Source organism: Agelaius tricolor, unplaced genomic scaffold (genome assembly GCF_023055355.1).
Source record: "Agelaius tricolor isolate 1412-34295 unplaced genomic scaffold, bAgeTri1.0.p SCAF_12, whole genome shotgun sequence".
Taxonomy (NCBI): Eukaryota; Metazoa; Chordata; class Aves; order Passeriformes; family Icteridae; genus Agelaius; species Agelaius tricolor.
Genome location: NW_027269272.1, coordinates 14,074,337 through 14,092,096, shown reverse-complemented (window position 1 = coordinate 14,092,096; position 17,760 = coordinate 14,074,337). Strand labels below are relative to the sequence as shown.

Here is a 17,760-nt window from a genome sequence, read left to right as displayed (position 1 = left end):
TGTTTTCTTTTCCATGCTCTATATTTCTTGGAACATTATTTAACAGTTTTGTTTCAATCTCCAGTACAAAATGATGGGGGGGAAAAAACCACTGAAAAAAAAGGAGTGATTCAAGACAGTGATAAAGCAGGAAAGGAATGTTAATCCTTTCAGTACTAGGAACTAGTTTAAAAAACCAAATGTATGCAATCTGAAAAGGACGAATGGTTCATCCCTTTCCTTGTGTACATTAAAGACTGGGCTCAAGTGTGCCTGGCAAAGCGAGCAGATGTGAAACAGGATCCGGGCGCTGTGTGCGGGCAGAGCCGCGCCGGGAGCCGCTTGCTGTGATCTGTGCTGCCATCTGTAGGTGCGACACTCGCGTTCGACAAATGCACGGTGGAACTCGAATCGCTGGAAGAAACCTCTCACCTCATTGAGTAGTGTATTGCTAAGGAAATAGCCTTCTGGCATTCTTTTTTATCTTTAAATCTGTATAGGATCTGGTTTAGTATTTTAATTGTTTTAAACCAGAGAAGTTTGCTGTTTAGCTTGAATTTAACAATAGCCACAATAATTTGATTTTAGATGTTGGAAAAAAACCCACTGAGCAATGTCTCAAAGGACATTTTTTGCTTTAGGACATGGAACTCAATCTGGAGTCTCTTACAGTTGGATGAGGAGACCTTTGTATTTAGTGGGTAATGGTTTCTGAAGGACTTTGGTCTGACCTGTGGTTTTCCCATCTATCTGCACATGCCTGTGTGTTTAGTGTCTGACATGTAGAGACTGGCTAGCTCACTCTCTTCTAGGGCCTTTTGCCAAATTTTTTCTCCGTACAAAGAAAGCAAAAGAGGAAGTAAGGAAACAGCTGATATGTCTGCAATTTCAGCTAAAATTTGATGCCAAGGCAGAGTGGAAAGGAAACTCACTAAACATCTTGCAATTACAAAATAGCTCAGTACCACCAATGAGGTGTGAAGGATTTTGACCAGCTAAGTCTTGAAAATCTCAAAAACTGGAAATGCAAAACTTTTCTGGTCAGTCTGTTCCAATGCTTGACTATCCTTATGGTGAAAAAACTTCACCCTGTCTTTGATTGAAATTTCTGTTTCAATTCATTTGTAGTTTCCAGGGGTTTTCCATCATGCAACATGCACGTGGCTTTGTCTTTTGGCTAACTCCAGTGTAGGTACTGGAGGGCTGCTTTTAGGTTCTGAACTCTTTATCTAAGCTTAAACAAGCCCTGGACCCTCATCTTCTCTTTAAGGGTCAAGGCTTCTGAAAACCCTCTCACCATCTTAATGGCCCTCTGCAGAACTTGCTCCAGGTTATCAAAATCCTTCTATTGAGGCTCCAAAATGGAATGCAGTGTTCCAGATGCCCTAATTAAAGTGTCAAGCAAAGGGAAATCATAGTTATATGTTACTACTGGCTGTGTTTCTGTTACTGCAGCTCCTGTTCACCTTCTTTGCTGTTAAGGTCTGCTGCAGGCTTGTGTTCACTTTGCTCAATATCTGTCAATGTGAATATTTTGAAAACAGGTAAAATTAAACTAATCTAAATTTAACCTACAATATGGAAATTGTCTTTGTTTACAAAGCAACCACTAATGTCTTCATAACCTTTTAAAAATTGTGATAATTTTGTATGACTTCTTAGAAGATAAACTGATGTAGTCTGGAGGAAAGAATTTTGGATGTCTGGTTCCTAGTGCAGTGAAAAAAATCTGTGTTGAATCAGTAGCAGTTTGTATTCAGAATGGAATGGTACCTCAAGCAGTTTATCAGGATCTTAGTGGAAGTCTTGTAAGGAGATACCTGCATATGTAGAGTGAATTTTAAAGTGCAAGATGCTCTGGTTCTGTTTTTCTGTTTCAACTCCATTATCTTCACCTTCACTTTACAAAGTCATTCTTACCTGTTCTATTAACAAGTTGTTCTGATGAAAATCCCTGACCTGTTGTACTATGTTCAAATACCTTCTTTGCCTTAATATTTATAAAGATTCAATGCTGGTTAGCTTGCTGATATGCTATATCTGACTGTTGTGCTTCTTGTTATTGCACTGGTCCTTTATGCCTCTATCTGCATGTGTGTATTGCCCGTTATTTATATCAATTCCTTCTCTGCACATGTGATGTGCTTGTTTTATTTCAGCAGCTAGCATAGTCCTGGGTTACTCAGGAGCTTCATGGCTTTCTCTGTGTTAACTTTACACTGAGGAAATGGTATTTGGCTTGCTATGTATTTTGCCTTCAATACTTGAAATCCAGACTGTTTGTACAAGGAAAAGAATGTAAGTCTTGAACCAAAGCTGAAAAAGTCTTCCGGGGCAGGCTCCTGGGCAAAGTGAATTCAAAAGCAAATAAATGACATTCAGATGCTCAGTTCAGGATGTATACACAAGCAATAAAACCCTGCTGTTTCTAAATTTCTCAATTTAGAAGTAAATAGACAACTTACAAATTCACTTTTAAAAAATCGAATTGTTTTTTATAAACTTGTAATAATTACGTCTTGCAGCCAGATTCAGCTATATAAATGATGACATCTTACACTTCTAGTGCTTTCTTTACTAAAGTAGCTGAGAAAATGCTTGCAGATATGATAGTGCTTGATCTTTACTAAGTCTTTGATATGTCTCCTCAAATATGCTGAGGTTGAGCATTTGACATTCCCTTGTGAGGCTGAGCTGAGCCTGCTTCTCTGGTCACACCTGTGACAGCTCTGCTTTGTGTGGCTTTTCTTAGAGAATCCAAGAGCAAATTAGCATTTAAATAACCACATGTACTTTTAGATTTGTGAATAGATGAAGAAATTATTTATCTGCAAAATCAGTATTTTCCAACGCATTGTTCTCATTTGCATGATTTATTTCTATGCATAGTTTATCTGTGCATGAATTTTCCTTTATTTAGTTATCTGGTGGCTTTGTAGATAGAATCTGCCACACTGGAAAAAGAATAAGCCTCTGAAGGCACGAAAAGTGGCTGCCAAACATAACCTGAAAGAATTCATAAGTAATTCAAGGAAAGAAAAACCCATCTCTTACCTTTGTGTGAGAAAGAATCATCCTTTGTTGTTTTTAATATTAATGCAATGAATAGCGGTGAATGGAAATGCATTTTTGCCTTCTGGCCAAGCTGTATAGAACAGTTGTTACTGGTTTTTACTGAGATCACTTGGAGCTGACAGGACAGAAAGATTTATTTTTAATAAGAATGAATGACATTGAAGAAATCACAATGTTTCTCACAAATTCAGTAGAATAATAGTTATTTTAGTGACTAACAGCACTATGTGAAAACGTCTTACTCTTCGGTGCATGAAAGGATGACTCTTCATGCATTTCATGATTATGATTCAGGTTTTGGTGTGTTCTTTAATACCTTTTTGTTCCTTCTCACAATACAGTTTAAAGGAAAGAAGGTTCAAAGTTATTTCATGAAATTGTTTAATTACAGTAGTTTTACTTCTGGATTTTTTACCTATATCTCATTTTGAAAAACTTTCTTCTCATCTCCAAAATTTACACATACTTGCTCATTCAAGGAGTTTTATGATTTGTTTTCAAGAAGCTGTATTATTTTTTTCTTATGAAAATGATAACCCTCCTGAATGTTTGAGTATTGGTCAATATTTTTTGAACATTTATTTCTTCTATATGCAGTATTTCCAGTGAAAGGGCTGCAGAAACTGCTTTTGGTCTAGGAAATACTTTTTTTTAATGCATAGCGCTCTTATCTTGGAGTGCTTATCTCTCTGTACACTATACTTATGAAAATGTGTGTTGCTGTTTGCCACAAAATCTTTTGGTCTACTGGTATGGATTTTTTTCCCCTGTGTGTGGACATTGTTAGCTGAAGATGGGTCTTGAGAGAAGCATGTACAGTTACCAGGAGGATTTTTAATCCATCAATCCATCATAGTGGTGCAGTGCTAGGTAAAGGGCTCTAATGTACCTTGGTTGTGCATCCTGCTCTGATTTGTGCAGTGCCTGCATTACTACATTTCAAACACACTTGTTATGAGATGACTTTCTGTCTGCTCTGGAGTGTTTTGGGTGTCTGTTCATGATGAGCAGCTTGATGACAGATCCTGAGCAAAGAAATGCCTTTTCCTCACCTCTCTGGATAGGTCTCTACTACATCTCATAGTCTGCATTGGAACTTGAAGGAAGTTACTTGCTTGTTTTGACAGGACTAATGGGTCCTGGGTCTTGTTGGAAGGGTGGTGGCGAGTGGGAGAGGAGAAAAATGAAATTATAATGACCCTTAGTTCTAAAAGTGTCCCAAAGAAGGCAAGAGAACAAAAAATTGAGACTAAAAGTGATTGATTCTCGACATAAGCTAATTGTAGCCAGGATTAATCTGCAAAAGCTTCATCTTGTGCCAAGGTGGCTGAGAGAAATTTCAGTGGTGAGCAGGATTGTTAATCTTTGTCCTTCATGGACAGAGCATGAGGGACAAGCCAAGTTTCCGTGTGCTATTGGCGTTCCTAGAGCTGTTTGTGCAAGAAATGTACATTTGGACTGACTGCATGTCTTGTGTTAGTCATTGAAGATGTTTCTGGCCTAGACACTGGACATGTGCCAAGTTACCTAAAAATGCATTTCCTTAACTTTTTGGATACTTGCACTTTGTTAATTTCTCTGAACCTTATAGTCTTCCTAGAAGAGTACTTGGGAAATGCAAGAATTTCTTTGTGAGATACCTTGTGTGCACTCAGCTATGAAGGTAATCCCTCCCTCCGTTTTCTGACACAGGAATGTTTCATCAGCCTAATTTGTTCTTTTTTGTTTTTTGAAGTTAGAATTTCTAGCCTTCTGTCTGGGTTCAGCCAGTTTCAGCAGTCTGAAAGATGCATATTTTTTCCTCTGATGCTTTGTAGCAGTGAGAATTTCACCTAGGTGGTCATAGCAGAAAATTTGCACAGATTTTATAGACAGTGTAAAAATGAAAAATATCTCTGGTTTGACTTGGATATACAAGGTAAAAATCATCATTTTAGTGATTGAATGGTGTAAGATTTATCTTAAAATTCCATTCAAGTTTGTCCTATAAAGATATCATCAACCCATAAAACAAAATGTGTGATTTTGGAAAGATTAGTTTCCTTATATACCCCCTTCCCCCCCTCTAATAGCCCCCCCTACCCCACCACTTCTCCCAGTATGTATGGAAGAGCTGGGAGCCAAGTTGCAGAAAGTTTAAAGGGAGTGCTCTTGATACACAGTATATTCTAGAGTGTTTTGGTGCAAGATACGGTCAGTTGTACATCTTGGGATAAAAGCAGAATGATACAGATGAGATTTAATGGCTTGAAATTAGTCATTGAGTTTTTTCAATATATACTTCATGGTGTTTGCAGCAAAGGTATTAGTGGGGGACCTAATAGGACAAGACAGTGGGAGCCGAGTTTACAAGCTGCTTTCAATGCCTCTTGTGGGAAATTAATGTAATAAGGTTCTTACCAATGATGGAAGTGTCAGGTTAGTGTTTCAGAGTGCACAGGAGGTTGTTCTGTGCCCAAGAGTTAGACTTTTCCCAGCTGTGCTAATTAGGCACAGAAGACAATGCCTGCGCATTCAAACTTTGCCTTGTCACAGCATTACAGCCTTACAAAAGGAAATGAAATTCTAGGTTAATTCAAGGCTCAAAATAGCATTTCTCTTGCAATATGCATTACTCTTTCCTTGCCACTTTCTCCTCTCCCTGATCTACATGGAATATTCCATTCATTACTGCTTAGGAAATCAGTTATTTTGCAGTCTGCAAATGCTGAAATGACGTTAGGGGAGAAATACTTGTTTGCAACCAAAACTATTTTTGAACAAACGCTTCATTTTAGAAATTCTAGCCAGCTAAGAAAAGCTGAATTGAGATTTTTTGCTGTAAAATAGTTTTGTATTGCATTTCATCAAATGATTCCCTGTGATGCTCATGTGTTAGGTAATCCTGACAGAGGAGTATTTGAAATAGAATACGAAGAGGTACTTAACTGGTATGGAACAGGATTTGACATCTTTTGTGGAATATTTGCAAGGATATATTTAACTTTTTCAGACATAGTTAACCAAAATAGGTTTAAGAATTTTTCATGAAAGTTAAAGCATTTGTATTTTAGCCTGCTGCTTTTTCTCCATGGTGTTTCTACCTCTGAATGAATCCAAAGGGAAAGCTGGCACTCACTCAGCTGTTTTGACTATTAAATAAGTGTGCTTTTTCTCATTCTGTTGAGATGGTGTTTAGCTGTGACTGAAAATAAACCTGTTAAATGTTTGGAAATATACCTGCTATGCTGAAAGGATGGATTGCTTATGCATTGTAACAACAAAGGTAAGACGATAAAGCTTTTGATTAATACCTGCATCTTGGAAGTTCTTATTGAATCTTTCTTCCAGTTTTTAGTGCCTGTAATGAAAATGCCTTGATGGTTTTCTAGTGTTGATCTTTTTTAAACTTTAAACTGCACAGATCGTCAAAATAAATTCTGTAGTTGTTGCTAAGAACAATCATAGATGTTAATGCTTTGAAGAGCTAATTATGCACATACTGAAAAGTGTAGTAGAATGATTTTTTTTCCCCTCTGATTCTGCAGTAAGGCACTCTTTTGTAAAAATTCACTGTCTTTAAATGTGCTAAAATAGTAGTTTGCTTTTTATTCTAGAATAAGAAATTCCAAATTATATTTTACATAACCTTTATCAGGACATGTTTAAAATAATCATCAAAGAGAAGATGAATCTGGCAAGTCGTGTTAGGGATGGATATATTTCAAGATGCTTTATTATTTTGACATCTTGCTGCTTTGAGATGAAGACACCCAGATAACTTAGAGTCATTACTTCTGTGCTAGGATAAAGTTTTATGTAAGTTTGTTTTTAATGCAGTCCACTTGTAACTGCTAAAGATAAAATCTGATGCGTAAACATAATATATTAGTTCTGTGCTTGTGAAATATGGACTTGGTGAGCTCAGTTTTTTGTAGGCTCTTATCTTTCTTCAAGTAGTAAAATTGTTCTGTATTGCTCTCCTTTCCCTGGATGTTGAGATAGTTGCTCGTTTAATTTTTTTTGTTGACAAACTGATTTAACTTCTGGCATTCTTCTGGATAATTTGAAACCCTAAAACTTGCTTATACAAACTTCTCCTTCTCAAGAAGTAGAATAAAATTGAACATCTTTAAGAATATTAGGTGAATTTAATGATAGCTTTTAGAAAAGAAAAGATGCTTTCCAGGTTTTTTGACACAAGGAAGCAAAGGCTGACTGGAATGAATGAAATTATCTTGTCTCTCACTAGCAAAGGAGTCTTTCTGGTGTCTGAACTGTCACAGTTCTTTTGGAAGTTAAATATACCCTTTAAAATCACTTTTGAGTGATATTAAATTGTGGCATTTTGGCTTTATTTATTTTGGAATATTCTCTTTTGTACAGTGAGATTGGGATTGGATATTGATTGCTTCATTTTAGTTATATTGATATGTACATAATTTTACTGTACTTATTTTAAAAAAGGCAGAGGTAGAGCTGTCATTTTTATAACTGAAGTGCTTACCTTTAGTTTTATTTTGTGCGTTTGTTCACCTTCACATATCTACTTGTCTAAGAGCAGAAAGACAATTTATATGGAAAGTTAAGCCAACAGAAAACATTCTGTGAAAAAGAGAGTTGTTTTTTAGTCTGGTTAGTTTAGCTCTGTGCTGCTAAGAAAGTAAGACTGCTCACAGAAATGCTGCAAAGGAGAGGGAGAGATCAGCTCTGCACAGCACAGACTTACAAGGGTTAGACTGGTGCATTTCCACCCGGAGTTATCAGCACTTCATCCTTCCTGCCTGCTTCTTGTGAAGTCTTGGCCTCATTTAACTAAATGATGCTGTAATACCTTGTAGCTTCAACGAAAGTAGTTTATTTAAAGTAGGGCTTGGAACAGAACTGTGGGCTTCCCTGTGTACCTGTGTGTATCTAATTATTCAGAAGTTGTAGCCTAATGAAGAGTACATTCCTTGATTTTGTACATAAACCTGTATTTCAAATCTCAAGAAAAATCATTGCACGTAAGGCAATTTTGAAATCAGCATTAATGTAATGTATGATAGGATTAGTAAAAATGTTAAATTCTTCCCCTTTCTCTACCTTGAGTGGATGCATATTTGAAACAATTCAGTGTTACTCTTTTCTGAGTAGGAAAGAGAAGAATTTGGCCAGTGAGATGAATTTTCTAGTGGATTTCAAAAGTCTTTTGTAATTTGGTCTTTGATATTTCTGTTCTGCTTAGTTCAAAATTCAGATCTAGTCACAATAGATGAACAGGTCGTAAAACTAATTTCTGTCCTGTCTTCAAAGGTTCTAGCTGGTTTACTTTGCCCAAATCTAGTGCAAAGAATACTGATTAATACAGTATTTTTTCCTCCTTATGTGGGCACATTGGCTTGATGTAGGTAGGCAAATTTGCATCACTGCAACCATGGATACTATTAAGAGCAGGCACGTGGGCTGAGCTTACAGTAATGATTTTTATTTAAGTCACAGTTTTAAATGAGTTCATGGCACTTAAAAATACAGAATATGAAAATTCGTTGATTCTTCCAGAAAAAACAATTTTTAGCAGTCATTCTTAACTTTGTTCCATAGTATACTTCCAGTGAAGGAGTTGAATTTAAAATGACAATGATCTAGAATGGCTTTAAATAATATATCTAGCCTGACAAGTGTGAAAAAACAATTGTTTTGTACCATTTTTATTTCAAAATCCTAAGAAGCATCCTGCTTGGACTGCTCCAGAGCAGTATCAGTGTGGTGCAGTCCTTGTTTCTGACAGTAACCAAACTCCAGTATTTCAGGAGAGGAGAAATGTATAATGCATCAACCTGTTACTAGAGGACAAAGGTGAAGGGTTTTTTCCTAAGCTGTAAAACTTAAGCTGTGAGACCTCATAAAGTGGGGGTCTGAGCTCATGATGTGGCTGCAAGGAGCCTGACCACAGGAGCACAGTTACTGCTGGCATGGCCCAAGTGGGAAAGGTGACACTGAGTTTGTGTGATTCCTGCAGCTTTCCTCCTTGGCTGTGCCTTTCACTGTAGTTCAGTCCCATTGTTGTTACAGTCAGTTTTTGGAATTTGCCTCAGCTTCAATGATTTTGTGCATAATGGAATTTGCACTGAAAGTGATCTTGTCCGACCGTCTGCTTAAAGAAGGGGCAGCATCAACTTAGACCAGGTCACTCAGGGCTTTGATTTGGTTTTGTTTTCCTGCTGTGCACAACATGGGCCCAGTTTTGTTTTCTTAGTGTCTCCTCTTAGGCATGAGAAGGCTGTTACCAGCTCCAGCTCACTCTGAGTGAACAAGCCCAGTTCCCTGAACCTTTCTTCATTGTGCTTAAGCCAAGTGACCATTTGGTGATTTTCCACTGTACTTGATCCTATATTTCAGGTCTAACGAGTGTTTCAAGAAACATAGAGAGGTTGCAATGCAAGTTTTAGTCTTCTGTGTTATGTACTGTCTGCATAAAACCTGAAAACTTCAATGTTGGTAGGAAATAAAATGTGAGAGGAAATTGTGTGAAAACAGAAATAAAAGCTAAGCTTTTATGTATAAACTTGATGGAGAAATTACTTGGTGGGCCCAAAGGAATTTGTTTTCTTAAGTGGAGGAGCAAAATACAGAATTTTGAATTTAAAATTGTTGATGAGATGTAAATGAGTTATATGGGAAATTTTTAGAGTGAAAGCTTAAGAAATACTTTCAGTACTTAGTAGTACACAACAGCTCTGCCAAGTTGGCACATGTGAATGATATGTCAGAATGGGTTTTGGCTAAGGACTTAATTTTGCCGACATTCCATATCCTCACTAAAAAGCAAATTGCTTTCCAAACATATTTGATTGGATAAATCATAGTTACCTGGTGAGCCAGTTGAATAATACTAATAATAAATCATTTGCCTTTGCTATGTCATCTGGTTACAGTGTTGAAAAAAAGAGTGCAGAATCAGTCATAAAAGCTTTGGGAAGTGAAAAAATGGTGCAGCTCTAATGTTGGCAGCATCTGCAGATGGTATGATACTGCTCCTGCATGTAAGCTTGATGTATAATGCAATGCTAAAGAAGCAGCTGCCTACTAGATTGTTGGGAAGTGTCAAAATCAAGGATGGTTGTCTGCAATCTAAAGGATTGGCCAGCTTTCATGTGGAATAGGAGACCAAGTGTGAGAAATGTTTGCCATGTTGGGTTTAAGGGGTGTTTGCTAAAATCAGTGAGGAATACATGCTGAGAACACTGACCTGGTGCTCATGCCAGGAGAAACGATGTCCCAGCTGCCTGTATTTGTGGTTGTGAACAGCCCTTTAAAAAGTTTGAAGTTTTAATATACAGAATTAATTTAGGCAGAGGGTTATGCTTCTAATCTCTGCAGGGCAAATAAAGAAACCCAGTGCAACATCAGATAGCTGGTGGTTGTAGCTAAAGAAATTAAGAAATATTATGTTTGGGATTCTATGGATGGAACTGAAAGTGCTTTCTCAGAGTTTTGAAGATGAATATGTTTCAAGGTGATTATTGATGACACCAAGAGTGATGCAGGTGGCAGAGAGTGATGATGGAGGAAATGATGAAGGGACCTGATATGCAAAAATCTGAAAAGCTGTATAGGGAAGTAGGAGAAAACTTTGACTAACTTAAAGCAAATCATTAGTAGAAGTTTACATTCTTACTGTATATGGATTACAAGGATATAATAAGCTGTCTGCATTTAACTTCTTTCTAAGGGAGTTCTCTGGATTTCAGAGTTCTCTTTCTGTTAATATGGTATTTGGTATTCTCCCAAATGACAGTTGGGAGTTTAAGCAGTTTAAGACTCGAACTTCCTGAGCCAGAGGCACTTGCTCTGTAGTGTTCTTTGGCTTTCCCTTAGGTGGATTATCTAGTCTCATCAAAATGTACATAGAATACAGACCAAAGGTATAAATCTTTGGTGTTTGCTTTTTATACAGAGCATCTTCTAAGTTAATCCTGGTTTACTTGTGTTTGCTTGCTCTCTCTAAATGGCTGCAAGCATACAGGGTTGTTTAACCCAGAAGTTAATAGGATTGTGTAGTTATTCATGCTGGCATCAGTGATGTTGGTATTTATTGGAAGTTGTGTGCTCCAAGAAACTGAATATCAGGCTCCTGAGATGTTTATATGAAGCTGATGAATTTAACATGAAGCTCTTGTGTTATTGTGTGTGTTTGTACTTATTTCTCCTTCTGCTTTAAATGAAAAAGCTGCTAATTAATACTAGAAATAAATGACAAATGGGTTATATTTGCTTATTGCACCAGGGAGTTGGACTGACTCTGAGAATGTGGTGTGGAACGTGTTGAGAATGGAGATGCTGAAAACCATAGTAAAAAAGGAGAATAACTTTTTGAAATCAATCCTACAAATAAGACCCCTTCAAAGCATCTTTGTAACTCTGTTTGCCTACCTGGAACTGTGTGGATTTATTTCAAAGGAGCTGGTCATCATAGCCTGAGTAATTTTCCAGGTATTAATGGCGGCAGAGTGGTGAAGCATTCATTCCTGATCCCTTCTGCTTTGCTGACCTTGTTTACTTTGGGAAAAGAATTCAATCTGTGGCTGCACGAGTGACTGTGAAACCCAGTTGCTGGTGCTGCTGAGAACGCTTCTACCCCTTTTTGTTCACTGCCCACCTGCTAGGAACCTGCTAGAACTCTGTATGCTTTTCTGCTGGCTACTGAGTGCAAACAGCTCATGGAAAAGTCAAACAAGCACTAAAGCAATTGGAAGATAGCTGCTGGGATGGAGAGCTATTAACTGTTGAGCAGTTGAAGTGATTCAGATGCCTGGGGAAAGGCAGGTAAATGGTAAGACTTAACAGCTCAACGCTTTAGGAAGGAGAAGATGAGAAGAGCAGAGATTCTCTCTGCAGCAGAATCAAACTGTTTGCTCAGTTTGGCTGCTGCTCATGGAACTGGACCCTCTGAGTGAACAACTTTGGCATAGTTTCCTGTTGTAATGAAAACAGTGGGAAAAAACAGTGGGTGAATAAATGTAGGGTTGTTCATCGTTGGGCATATGGTCTCCAACACGATTCCTTCAGGAGACAGAGCTATTTGGATTTCTTGATGGCAAAAACCCCAAAAGGCTTCCTCTCTTATTTGAAGTGAGATTTTAGGATGGCTGAGCTCACTGGCTGGTTATCTGGTATGCTGCTAGTCAGATTTGTTTTACTAGCCAGCCAGCACTGTGCTTGATCACTTCTTTTGTCAATGCAGTGCATTGCACCAGGGCTTTGTTAACATGAGGGGTGTTTTTACACTTTATTTGAGGCTTAATCATAGTCTGATGTTTTGTCAGGGGGTATTACTCATACTTTCATAAGTGGGAATAACATTACTTGAATCTCATTCCTAGGACTGGTATTTACCAGACCAGAAAAAGTAAAACTTTGAAAACATATTCAGGTGCAGAACATCAGTATTTAAGGGATATTCAACCTTGTTAGGTTAGTGTGTTTGTAAGATATGTTGTTTGAAGACCATACACTGCCATATCTTGGTTTGGAGGAGGGAAGGACATTCTTTAATTAAATTCTAATGCATACTTAAAATATAACTGAGAGCTGCTGTCTTAAAGGTCAGTGTGGGCAGGAATCATCAGCATTTTCTGAATTCATCTAAATGCCCAACAAAGAATGAACAGGCCTTAGGGGGTTTTAGTGACAAACCCATATTGCCTGGAAGAATGATTCCCTACCCTCCATGCTGTGAAAGCATTAGAACAATAATTACTTCCTTCTTTCAGTCTTTGTGCTCTAACAGTGAATTTACTTGTGCCTCAAATAAGATTTGTTGAGACATTTTTGCTCTTGCCTTGGTGGGGCTGCCTGTGCCAGCCTTCATTCACAGTTCTCTGAAATGTTCCTTTGAGATGGAGAACCACTGCAGAGAATTCTCACTCCTCTGGCTGTTCTTTCTTGCCTTTTGGAAAAATTGTGTGATGGTTGCATTTAGCCACCACCTGCATTTGGGGTGCCTTGGTTACCTGGTGAGGACACCACTGCTGAGGAGTGCTTTGCATATTGTGTAGGTGACACACCACTTGCACATCTTGTATCTCCAGAGCTTTTCTCTTAAGCAAACTCCAAAGGCTCTTCTTCCTTTCCAGCTGCTGGGGTGGGCTGACCAAATGTGGTAGCACTGAATCCAGAATGGAACAGTCACTTCTTGCATTCTTGCAGGGTTCTTGGACTTTGCTAACACTCTGTAGATAGTGTATTATAATGATGAACTTGGTCCATTTTTCTCCTGTAATTAAAAGATGGCCTTTCACTTTTGTATGCTTATTATTTCTTTGAAAATATGTAGTAATTCAAAAAAGCACACATTTGACTTCTAGTATGTTCCTGTATGTTTTTGTAAATGTTCTACCCTGAAAGAGACTTCTGTCTGATTGTTCAGTCTGCTGTTTTTCTACTTTGAAAAAAAACAAAACCAAAACCCATTCATATGTGGTAAAATGCAAGTATATCACATGACTGAGTCTAAAAAATCTACTGCTTTGGTTGCTTTAGCTTTAGATAAGTTAATTCAGGTACAGTTCTCCTCAAAAGAACTGGTCCTTTGGACTCAAAATGAAGAAGAAATTGAAGTAATTTTAATAATTCTGCAGTCTGAGGTGATGATGTTGCAGTTCATTTTAAAAAGAATCCCCAACCAAACCACCTTTCTGCTGCTATGTGTAATTAAATTGTATAGTAACAGTTACTCAAGAAGGCAAAAGGGGAACTGTTTATTACATGAAATCTTTCTTACCTGCTGGGTTTCATCTTTCTTCAGGCTAAGGAAATGGCAAGGGAGTACTTAGTTAACTTAGTGATCTAAGTACTTAACTTAGGGTTTAACTAAGTGATCTGTTATGATTAAATGCATCTTGAAAGCTGTTTGTAGAAAGTTTCCTAGAAAGAAATGTCACTTGTATGGTGAAAAATGAATCCATTTATTTATTTCCTAACTTCCTAATAGGTTGTTTACAGGATCTGATGTACACAGCTGGATTTAGGCCAGGAGCTATAATTCAGGTGACTGGAAAGAAATCTGTAGGTGGGCTAGAAGCTGCATGGTCTCTATAAGTTTGTTCCTGATCTTATTTTGATTGATTGAAATACTCTTTGGAGGGCATCAGGGTATTCTGAGGAGGTGGAAAAGTTCTGTTTTACAGTGTGTTATATAAGGGCCACTGCAAATTGCACATACACAGCTGGAACTACTGGTGAGGGAAGGAAGTACTGTCTGGGAGGGAGGGGCAGGAAAAAAAAGTTTGAAGGGTTCGTCTTGATGGCTTAGGGAATATGTTTCCAAATTCAAAAGATGCTAGTGACTTTTCAAATGAGATGATGCTGACATGGGAACAATAAGAATTAAGCCAAAATAAATTAAAGCTGGAAATCAAAAGGATCCTTGCTGCTAAAGTAATTAGTTAATTAAAGACTTTTATAACAATAATGTACATAACAGAAGCTCATTATGATGTAGCTAGATGATTTTAAAAATCATATTAAGTTGTTCATTATGTGTTAGGTTGTGTGAGAGACCTAGCAGAAAAATGTCTCACTTTGCATTTTGAACAAAAAGCATCAGATTGGGTTGGATCCAAAAAGAAGGATTTTTAGTCATCTCAAATCCTTTAAGCACCATTTGTAGCATATTCTAATGTATCTCTGCTGTCACAGGGATTGTAAAAGTACATATCTGGTAACTCTAAATAGGAAAGTTAATTTTAAAATAGGATTGTGTCAACTCAGTGACTGCTAACTGGCAATCTGAAAACCTTTACTTTTTCTACCACTAATTAAAATGTTTCTTCATCTGTTCATTCAGGGACTCAAATAAAATTTAGGTTCTGTGCATTGGCTCACCAGTGTTCTGCAATTCATAAACAGCACATTGAAACAACTTGGGCAGCAGATTGTGACTGCAACAAAGGAAATGAAACCTTTCTGATAGAGTCAACTTGTTTCTTCTCTGGTTTTGTTTTTAGTTCAGATCTGCTGCTTGCATATCAGAGCGATTTTTCTTCTGTCATTGTAGAGAGTGAAGTGTGCTTCTGTAAAAGGAGGACTTTGGAAGCAGGAAAAGGAAACTCTCCTTTTTAGTGCTTGGCATTACCTCCCAAGGCTGCTGCTGGCAGCAGGGAGAGGCAGCCGTGGCGGTGGAGAGCTGCTGCCCTCTGCTGTGCTCAGAGCGCCCTGCGCAGGGCGGCAGCCGGGACAGTGCAGGCGGGATCTGCTGCCACACTCTGCAGAGCTGCCCGGCCCCGCTCGCTTCTGGAGCATGTGAGGATGCTCTTGTGAACGGTAGGAGGAAATGAAGGGTTAACTACAGGTTACAGAGCTGATGGTAATTTGTTGACTTGCTGATCGTGAAGCTACCAACAAAATTTTGTTGGTATTATGTATTTTTTCTATAGTCCTGTATTATTTTGGAAATTCCTTTATATAGTTAATATTCATCCACATCCCTCATAAAAATATATGCATGTGGTAATTTTCATTAAAATTGGATTATCCCAGCCTTCATTAGCTTAGTTAATGATTTTCTGTAATAAGAGAAAGGGCAACACTAAACCATTTTTATTTTGGTGATCTCTGTTTTTTTCATGAAATGTCTTAAAGGGCTTTTGAGAACTCTGGCAAGTGTTGGTTGTAGCTCTTTCTTTCTTAATTTAAACTTGTGTGTCCTCAGCAATCCAAGTGCTATGACTTCAACTGTCTGTGATGACTTCCCTTAGAGCATGAAATAAACATAAAAGGAATCTGAAAACTTTCTTGCCTCCATTCGGTGTTGTATGGCATCCAACAAGGATGCTGCCCAGCACTGCAGTGCACAAGTGCATTAAGTTTTTTGCACTTGTTTCCATTCCCTTTGCCTTTCCCCTTTCTGTTTGTTGTTATATCAGCCTTTCTTTAACCAGTAGTTAAGATGCCCAGGGGAAGCCTTGAGTTGATCTGAATCTCTGATGCTCTGTCAGTAGCTGATGCAAATTGAATTCTTCAGAGTATAGGTACTCATTAAAAATGGAGTTGGACTTGTGGGTAAGCTTTGTGGATCCTTTCCAACTATGACTGGTAATTCATCTTAAGGTGAGGCTTAGGTTAGACATTAGGAAATAATTCTTCACTGAAAGGACAGCTGGGCATTGGAATAGGGAGCCTGGGGAAGTGGTGAAGTCCCCATCCCTCAAAGTGTTCAAAAGGCACGTGGATGTTGCATTTGGGGATGTGGTTTAGTGCTGAATATGGCAGAGCCTTGCTTATGGTTGGACCTGATGAACCTTGAGGTCTTTTGCAGCCCTAGTGATTGTATTTGATGATTGTAAATGAAGGACAAGTGCCCACCTCGGTTGCTGTCCCACTCCTGAGATAGTGATTACATATTTTTATTGGACCCTGGCTTGTTGATTTGCTCTGTTCCTTTTTGATTTTATATTTTTGGCAATGAGTTCTGCAGTACTTTCTTTTCTTTGCTTTCCAACATCTGCTGGGTAATTTAATTGTCTGCTAATGCCTGTGTTGTCTTAAATAGTTAGTAGTTGCCTTTTATGTGCCTTTTCTATGCCATTCATCTTTTCAAAGATTGAATGTCATATTCCCAACTCAGCTGCTTGCTTTTTATAAGATGAAGAGCTTTGTCAGTTAAGCTTCTCAAATAGAAGCCACTGAGTATCTTTATCCTTGATGTTATTCCCTATAATTTTTTTATTTTTGTGGCTTTTATCAGATGAGATGATCAGAAATGTTTCGACTAGCAAGATTTATGATTCTCTCAAAATTATACAGAAAAGTAATGCTTTCTGCTTTTCTTTCTTTTTTTCTAAGCTAGTAGTTTTGTTCCACTTGGTGGTTTAAAACCTTCTATAATTTTAGTTGAGTTTCTATTTTCTAGGTGTTTTAAAGGCAACAGAGGGGAGGAAGAAGTGGAGAATGACCTACATTAGCTATAAGATGCTGTCACATTCACTCAGGTATTTGGGTCCTAACTGAAGTAATTTCAAAGCTGAAGTAGGGTGTTATTTTCTGTAGCATCTTGCTAAAACATACTAAGAAGAAATACTCTGTTTTGAACAGTTGTGCAATTAGTTTACCAACAGCTGCTGGTGTTTTTTAAGGACTGGTGCTTGCCAGGACTGTTGCCCTAGATTCCTGCTGAAATGCTGTGATTTAGAAATCTGTATTAATACGCAGAAGCTCTGGGGTCAATAAGTAACACTGAGTCCAGGATCAATATTTTGAAACTTTGCTTGTGGTCAGGGAAATGGCACTTGGTAATAATATAGTATTTAATACATCATTGCTTGAATTCTTAGCAAAGTTTGGCTCTAATTTGACAGTAATTTTCACTGTAATTATCTAAATGCTCATTATGTTAATGAGCATTTAGATAATTCAACCTGCTATAAGAAAATGTGATTTGAGATTCCTTTGTGGAGCTCAAGTTCAGATCAAGTAACAGTCCTCACACTTCTTGCTTAAGCTGTTCTGTCATGGTGATTCAGTTGTAATTTGTGGTTTCAATTTTTTTAAGTAATTACTTTCACCCCCCAACTCTATTTTTCAGTCTGTTAATTAAGGTATTTCATCCTTATTTGTAAGTTCTGAAACTGTTACTGTACTGGTTACTATATTAGTGAGCACTCCATAGGAGAATGAATCTGCTAAAAGTAGCAGAAATACTTTGAAAAGTACTTCTGAAGAATTGGAGACAAGTGATACTCACTT

General features: G+C 37.8%; 1 protein-coding gene across 14 annotated transcripts in view; it reads left to right on the top strand.

Moving 5' to 3' along the window:
• Nucleotides 1-17,760, top strand: part of DLG1 (discs large MAGUK scaffold protein 1) — a 141,455-nt gene that overhangs the window by 19,490 nt on the left and 104,205 nt on the right. Inside the window, exon 1 of one of the 14 annotated variants that reach the window (XM_071437704.1) lies at nucleotides 5,732-6,319. The exons of the other annotated variants lie outside the window; for them this stretch is intronic. Coding sequence (XP_071293805.1) covers nucleotides 6,290-6,319 — 30 coding nt within the window. The 5' untranslated portion in view covers nucleotides 5,732-6,289. Of the gene's footprint in view, nucleotides 1-5,731; nucleotides 6,320-17,760 lie in introns of those variants that run through there. 14 annotated transcript variants of the gene reach the window in all.